Source organism: Lygodium microphyllum, chromosome 18 (assembly GCF_053477565.2).
Source record: "Lygodium microphyllum isolate KBCC chromosome 18, Lygodium_microphyllum_v1.1.10, whole genome shotgun sequence".
NCBI classification, from domain to species: Eukaryota; Viridiplantae; Streptophyta; class Polypodiopsida; order Schizaeales; family Lygodiaceae; genus Lygodium; species Lygodium microphyllum.
In genome coordinates this window covers 99521500-99530469 of record NC_141152.1, presented here as the reverse complement: position 1 = coordinate 99530469, position 8970 = coordinate 99521500, and the positions used below count along the sequence as shown (strand labels likewise).

At 35.6% G+C, this 8970-nt stretch overlaps 1 protein-coding gene across 1 annotated transcript; it reads right to left on the bottom strand.

Moving 5' to 3' along the window:
* Positions 1-7178: 7178 nt before the first annotated feature.
* On the bottom strand, positions 7179-8075 carry LOC148021191 (uncharacterized). Its single transcript, XM_087698109.1, has 2 exons — positions 7726-8075; positions 7179-7615 (listed from the first exon to the last, which is right to left on the bottom strand). Exons 1-2 carry the CDS (start codon positions 7930-7932, stop codon positions 7445-7447), a joined length of 378 nt encoding a protein of 125 aa, XP_087554235.1. The 5' UTR covers positions 7933-8075; the 3' UTR covers positions 7179-7444.
* Positions 8076-8970: the final 895 nt, after the last annotated feature.

Here is an 8970-nt window from a genome sequence, read left to right as displayed (position 1 = left end):
ATTTTTTATTACTTGCATTACCTTTGAAAATTTTATTAAAGAAAGGTATCGTGTATCATTGGTCTAAAAGTCAGCAAAAGTCTTTTGATTTACTGAAACATGCTTTAACACATGCTCCTATATTGCAACTCCCTAACTTTAATAGACTATTTTTCCTAGTAGTCACTGACACTAGTGGATCAGGAATAGAAGCTGTCCTTATGCAAGATTCACATCCCATAGCCTACTCTAGTTGCAAGCTTAAACCCTTTGAACTTAAGTATTCTACCTATGATAAGGAATTGCTAGCTGTAGTACAAGCTTTACGTCAATGGAAACACTATTTAATGGGATCAGAATTCATGATTAAAACTGACCAACAAAGTATCAAACATCTCCTTAGTCAGCCACAAATCTCTGACTGTCATATTAAATGGGCTGCTTTTATTTAAATCTTTCATCCACTTATCCAATATCAACCCGGAAAAAAAATGTTGTTGCCGATGCCTTGAGTAGAAGACCAACTATTCATATTATTTCTGTGATCTCTTTTGATTCCCTTATCCCTATGAAAGATACCTATGATCAAGACCCTAGTTTTCAAGTTGATTGAAATAAATTAATTTCCAATAACTAGATTTCGATTGATTCATTGTCTTATGCTGATGGATTTATGTTTTATGAGAAAAGGTTATGTGTAACTATTCCATTTAGATCATTTGTGTTGCACGAAATTCATTGTCCCCCATATCAAGGCCATAGAGGTATTATTTCCACTATACGTATATTGATTGAAGATTTCTACTGGTCACAGATAGAATCTGATCTTTCTAACTTTATATCTAAGTGTTTAATTTGTCAAAGAGTTAAGCGACACCACGGTAAGCAGTATGGTTTGTTAATGCCTTTACCAATTCTTGAAAGACCATGGGAACATATTTCAATGGATTTTATTATTGGTTTGCCTAATACTCAAGCTAATCACGATATGATTTAGACTATATTGTAGATCGATTTAGCAAACAAGCATATTTCATTCCATGCAAGAAAACATTAAGTGCATCTCAAGCTACTCAATTGTTTCTGAAAACTATTTTCACTAACCATGGTTTATCAAAAGTTATTATTTCTTATCATGATTCTAGATTTTGCAATACTTTTTGGACTACTTTGTTTGTTAATTTAGGCACAAAGATTGATTTTTCATCTACATTTCATCCTGAAACAAATGGGCAAACAAAAGCTACAAATAGTACAATCTTGGATCTTTTACGTGCATACACAATTTCAAAACCACAAACATGGGATATACACTTGCATTTACTTCAGTTTGCATACAATAACACTCCACATACAGCTACACAAAAAGCACCTTTTGAAATCATTTATGGATATAGATTGCCTACACCTATTACTTCATTGTCAAACAAAGTTAAAGTTGCTGATGATATTGCCAATATGCATGCTACTATTTTTTATGAAGTTAAAGATATGATTGCAAAAGCTCAACAATCATATACTAAACAAGAAAACAAGAAAAGACAAGCTATGAATTTCACAGTTGATAATTATGTTTGGTAACGAATTGAAAAGCGAAGACTACAAAGTGTTGAGAAACACCTTGTTATAAAGTTGGCTCCTAGATTTTAGGGACCTTTCAAAATCATTCACAAAATCAATGAAAATACCTTCAAATTAGAACTACCCCAACACTGGAAAATCCACAACACTTTTCATATCAGTTTGTTATGACCTTTCAAAAGCCAATTACCTGTCCACTCTATCTATGAAAATCCTCCTTTGTGAGAGGAAGAAACTGAAATCCTTGAATCTAAGACTATTCTAGATACCGACTTTATGACCACTAGAACTGGCCGTAGATATTCTATATATTTAGTAAAATTAAAGAATCGTCATGTTGAAGAGGCCCAATGGATGCATGCTTGTGACCTAAGTGCTTTCCCCTCACTACTCGCTCCACATTGAGCTAATAGCAATTGAGGACAATTGCTATCCCAACCCGGGGGTATGATGTCAGGAGGCATATTCCACATTGGATTCTGTGAGGTTTTGCAATGGATCTCATAAAATTATATTTATTTACCGGGGCTCGTACACAAGGTGGATTCCTTGTGCAAAAAGTTGAAGGGGATGCCTACCCTTTTCGGGCGCCACATTAACTTCATGTGCAAGTGGGCGATTCCATAGCGGGTGATTTCACAAAATACATATTTAAATTAATGGATGTTTATGACTTTAGAGTGTGCACTCGTATTAAATTAAGGTTAGGATAGAGTTCCAACGTATTTATTTATTTTGAAGCTGAAGTCTGCTAGGTATTTACTTTTATCGGTTTAATTTTATTATTTTCTAACAATTGTGAATGCTTCACTTGATGTGTAGAGCAGGCGGTGGTGGCATTGGGAATCACTGGGCGATAGCATGTATTCAAGTTATTTATAAGAAATTATCATTTTTGATAGATGCGCGTTTTAGGCGTGGTGCCAATATTTATTTTGACGTGCTTATTTATTGAAGCACTTGATATATATTAATTATTTTGTATGCGCATATGCGCACGATTTAAATATTTATTATTGGTCATTGTATTTGGGCATAGCTCCACTCTTGGGATGCCCAACTGCTTTATTCCTTATTTGGACAAAAGAAAACACAAAAACTAAAGCATGCTAATTGTAAATTTGAGCTATTTTTGAGCTTGGAGATGAATAAAATATTAAATACATGCTTTGTGGAGCGCTCACACAAGGCATGGGGGAGATTGTACCCAATTGGTCTTTTTGCTTCATGTTGTGCAAGTCTATTCTCTTGGATTTTGAGAAAAAATAGAGTTATTTGTTATTGGGGACCTTCCGATGCTCGCTACGTACGCATACAATATCCGATTTGCGCACTATTAAGTCAATCTTTATAAAGAATCTAGCCCCTTTGAGCTCATTAAGCAAATCATGAACTCGAGATATTGGATACTTTTTATTCACTTTGATCTTATTTAGATCCATGTAGTCAATATATATCTTGAAGGATCAATCTTTCTTCTTCATTAAAAAGATCGGAGATGCATAAGGTGAGGAACTAGGTTCAATGATCCTTGTCTCTAGAAGCTCCTTGATTTTCTTGGCTACTTCTTCATGCTCACAATTAGACAATCTGTAGGGTGGCTTATTGATTCACTTTGAGTTTGACTCCAAATCAATAGGGTGATCCAATGCTCTCTTAGGAGTACTTCAAACACATCCATGTACTCCTCAAAAAGAGCTTTCAAAGTTGGATGATTTGTTGAAGTTTTAGATTGATGTTCAATCTCTTCATTCAAGTGCAAGACAAAAATCTACGAGTGTCTCTCGTACTCCTTCTTGAGTTGTTAAATGGTGATAAGTTGAAAACCAAATTTACCAGGGATTTCATATAAATAGATAGGCTACCCATTAAAGACAAACTCCATATACAACTATAAGAAATCCATAGTAATATTTTGTAAGGTCATCAGCCAATCACATCCGAATACTACATCTATGGATCCCATGTCCAAAGTAATCAGGTTTACTTTTGCTTCATAATTTTCAGCCAATAATAAGAAAACCCGTGGGAATATTTGAGTGCCAATTTCTTCTTTACCATTTGCTACCTGAACTCTTATGGGTTTCTATAAATCAATGGGAAGACGATTCAATCTGTCTACAACTGACTTATTCACAAAATGGTGTATATTGCAATTTTCTTCAAGTATCCATGGAGATGGAACAGTTAGTGGCAACATGTAGCTCATCAAGAATTCCTCTCAGATCAAAAGAAATACTACCATCCAAATCAAAAGGAAAAGTGTTAGCATGATCGTAAAACCATTCTTTCCCAACTTCGTCTTCAACATCCTCAATTTCAGTGATAGTTATAAATGTTTTTACCTCATCATTGTCATTTTCTAAGTCTTCAAAGACTAACATATTATGGACCTTGGATTTTGCATTCTTGTATAAACACTTTGTTGCATGATCAGTTGTATACTTCTCTCCACATTTGAAATATAAGCTTTTTTCTTTCCTTTCCTTGTAGAGGTCCATAGGAGTAGACTTTGGATTAACATTGCCTAAAGTAGTTCTTAACTTGTTGACCCCTTGTTAAAATCTACCCTTGAAATATTTGTTGTCTTGAAATTGCTCTAAAGCTCCCACTTGGCGCATGATTGCTACCATAAACATTGCCCAACTTTTTCCTATTTTAAAACAATTGTTGGCTATCTATAACTAGGCTAAAATCAGGACTCTCTTCTATACTTCCTTCCATAATGTTCTGCAAGCTCAATGGCTTGAAAAGAGTAGTGGGTTTTGCACCATAACATTAGCTTTGATAAAGAAGGTTCTAAAACATACATATACTTGTGGAGTTTAGCTTCATCATTTATACTTTCTATATACATGGTGAGGTTGAGGAATTTGTTTGTACAATCCTATACATTTAGGGCTCTTTGCCCTAATCCATACCATATTCATACCAATTTCTCTTTTTCAAGAGAAGAGACAAAGACCTTAGCCATAAGTGTCTTGAACACATCCCAACTATCTACTAATATATTCTCTTTCTTCATATATCTCTACCAAGTATGCACAAACCCTTCCAAATGTAATGATAAAAAATGGATCTTCATATCATTTGTCCTAGGGAATATATCAAAATAGGATTTTAACTCTAAAATTCATTCCTTTAGGTTGGATGGTGAATATGACTGCCCATTGTACTTTGCCAAAATGATTTTGTCTTTCAATTCTCTTTCATGAAAAGGTTGCTATCCCAAAATAGGTTGATCACAATTAATAGGCATTGAACCTCCAAAATGAGATGGTACTCTTTCAAAAGGTTGTTGAGAGTTAGTGTGAAACATTCCCGATGATGGTAGAGGACCTTTAGAAACTTGAGGATTTAGCCCATAAGCTTTGGGATTAGCACTGTTCATATTACTCAAATAGTCATCATGCCTTTGTAAAGTCTCTTCTACATCATAATTGAATATTGGGAATGCCCCTTCATCCAATGATTCCTTGACTTTGATTATTTTGATTAGGTGGCTAAAGTGGAACTAACGGATCACTATTTGATTGCACAGCATTCTTGGTTCTCATTTGCATTTGCATCCATTGAGGGAATTGAGCCATGAATTGTGTATTGGATTCTACTAATTTGTCAAACAAAGTCTTTGTTTGGTAATCAAATATAGCAACTTCTCAATAGAAGACTTCATTTGATGACTAGACAACATCATTTGTTTAACTCTGGATAGTAGCTCCATATGCATTTGAGCATCTGTATTCTCATGTTCACACATGGTCTGATTAAGATCACTAAGTCCTCTGACATTTGAGACTCTTTAGGGATCTTCTGTATTTTTTATTAAGGTATCTTTGATTTGTTGGGCATTTTCATAATGGGTCTTAATCTTCCCTTTATGATATGCCATAGTAGTGCAGTCCTATAAGACCCCCTATCAATAAATTGGATATAACTTGAGCTAGGAAACTTTAATTCTTAAATTTTTTGATTTAAAACGAAGCCAATGAGATAAGCTATAGCACATTATAAAAATTTTAGAGTATAAAATTTTGTAACCCAATCTCTAAGGGCTGAACTGTCCAGGCCTAAACCCTATTTTAACCAGTAAGTGCCATGTTTCCACTTGTGAGAGAAAAATGGTTGTACCTAAGGGCTTCCAAATCCTATGGGGGGTTGGGTAGGACTATGGGTAAAGTGTAGTATGTGCATACATATCCCAATGATGAAAATGGTACATGTAATGACCTGTTTATACCTTGTAATGTCCTCCAAAAGCCTTGTTTTACCCTATTTTGATATTCAAGATACTTGAATCTTTGAGAGTGCTTGAATATTTAATTCTCCACTCATGATATTTGTGTGAGGGATAAAAAGACAGGACAGACTCCCTACATGGGCTCCAAATCACTAGGAGGTGGGCAAAGTTCCCTCTGCATCACTTCGGGATCATCAATAGTGGGGTCGATGGTCATCTCTCTATAGTCCTATTATCTTCCCCTGACATCCAACTTTTTTCTCGGTGGGAATCTCAACATGGTAGTGATATGCTACTCTAATCAATCAACATGATATGCATTATTGAAATTTCCATTCAGCTCATTCCATGAGATGTAATAGGATTGAAATTGGCAAAATGAATAGGGAGAGGGTCTTACCATGGAGTGACTCACTGGTGACTTACCCTTTACAATGGATTATGATATATTTTACCATAAATCAAACAAGTATAAGCAAATCATTAGATTAAAGATACAATGGATTATGATATATTTTACCATAAATCAAACAAGCATAAGCAAATCATTAGATTAAAGTATGTAATTTAATCATTCAATTGGGTGTTAACAAATGGGATTGAATGTAATGTTGAAAACTCAAGCAAGAGCTTCTAATTCACTGTTTGAATCAGGCAAGCAATGCACTCCATGAATGGGTTAATTTAACCAATGATGGGCTAAGATTTTATGGAAATTTTTTCAATTCTTTAATTTTTCAATCAAATGGATGAAGTTTAGCAATTGGATAAAAGAGAGAGATGAAGAATTGAAGAGAAATGCCTCTTGCATAGCTTGATGAAGGCTTGAATGATCCCCAAATGCTTGATGAAGCCTCCGATTGCTCAATGTTGTTAAAAAACTTCATGCTTGCTCTAGGTAGCTTAAACAAGAGTTATTACTTGTACTTGACCCTTTGGTCTTAAACCTCTACATATTTAAGTTCTTCTTTAGGAAGCTAAGTGTTTAGGCATATAGACTTGCTGCATTCTTTTTGGATGTTGTACTTAATCTTTACCATGATAATATAGCCTTGCTGCATTCTTTTTGGATGTTCTACTTAATCTTTACCATGATAATATATTTCACCACATGACAAAAAATTTTTAAACTTACATTTGAACTTATGAGCAAGCATATTATGTAATGGAAATTGGACTTCTTTGTGTTATAATGAACAAAGATGGCATCTATGGTAATCAAGTTGGCATCATGCTGATCATATAATCATGTTAGTAGTATGACAAGTAATATATTGCATTTTGTGCATGATAATGAAGTTGGATGTGTTCTATGTGTTTATTAGATTGACACCTTTATAATCACATGATAAGGAAGTCACAAAGTGAAAATTAGAGTTGTATTAGTATGGACTATTGTATTGAAATATTTGTTATAATGGTATTCTTTGAAGAGAGGATGTAAAAAACAACATAATAATTGGTACAAAATACAATAATCAAGTTAAGCTACGTAACATTGCTTTTGATACATGATAATAATTGTATATGAGATGAGATCAATGAAGACATGGATTTCACGAGGGAGGTGTGCTAGTCACAAGGAGATGGATAAGGTGATGGAGAGTTAAGTATATAGAATGGAAATTATAAGTTGATGAAGCTTTAGTATCCATGACGGCGAAGGAATTTGGCTTGTTTGAGATCGTTCTTCTTCTCGTGCTTCTCATGGGAGGCTAGCACACCAGCTCCTGCAGCCACAGCTATGGCGACATGCTCGTTCCTCTTGTGTTTCTCCTCGTGATGGGGGTGCTTCTTGGCAGATCGACGTTCATGCTGGAGTATGAGAAGTGATTTCGATCAAAAATTGAATCTCAAAGTGATTTGAGCCACTCATCTAATCATATATTGAGACGTCTTGTCTTGATTAATCTAATTAGACTCACCAGGGCAAAGGCAGCCGAGGCGACGGCGCACGTTTCTGCGAGGTGCTGGCGATGCTGGTGTTTCTTGGCGTCTTTCTCAGCCTCCTGGGAGGTGGAATAAACTGTCTTATTCTCACTAATGGGAGCGCCCTTCACGACAACACCATCGCCATGATGGGGAGCTTTCACAGGCGCAATATGGCGATGGAGATGGAGGCCAGGAGCCATTGATTCAATAATACAGTCGACCCTCTGTGTGTGTCTGTGTTACTGTATGCTTTAACCCTTTGTGCAGCCGAGAATTCCTGCCAATCTAGTGAATATATATATAATCATACAGCCGCCCTCACGAACCCCCATCGATGCTTCCTTCGAAGCTCAAAGTTTGACGGAGCTAATATGACTTTAAGGCTCACGCGCTATCTCACGCTGGATGATTCCTCGTTGATCTCCAGGTCTATCGCTTTCACTTATCTACAACCGCAAACGACAAGCAAGATTCCCATGTAACTTCTATCTACCCACGCCACCAAACTCTCTACTTCCAAGTCTTTCCAACCCCCTACCCTAAAAGTCTAATGACCTAGTGCATCACTCCAACCCTCTAGCCTAGAGTCTTCATCAAGTAATGGCCTATAATTGCAATGTGCTCTTCTATCCATCCACGCGGTTTTTAATCATCTACCTAAGAGACTTCCTTAACTAAAGACCTATTGCGTTGTGTCCATGCATACATGTTCTTTGTGTGTATGTATGTGTGTATTATGACTCATGTATGCGTGTAAGGAGATACATGCGTATGTATCTACCTTATGGGTTAACGTGGATGTAGTCAATATGTATACATATGTGGTGTATGACCCACACTATGCATGCTTTAATATTTGACAAAGTTATCTCATAATGATTAACCAATAATCAATAGAAGTACAACCTAGTCTTCTAGTTATAAAAGTTAGTGATATACATTTTAATTCCGTATTTTAGTCATGTGTGCTGAATCGCATTCTCCACATGGAACCTTATTTCTCCATTAATACAAGGAAAGAGTTAGAATATATACGCCAATTCAAGATTCACATACAACAACATAAATATAGAAACACTATAAATTATTTTGTATAGAAGACTTTTAAGCTTAATGGGAGCATTAAGGGAACTATGGACTCTAAAAAGGCCTTGTAAAGAATGAATGCAAGGAGGATTATGCTTTCTAATCTTGAACAATGGGTATCCAATCAACATCATGATAAGGGGAAAAAGAAC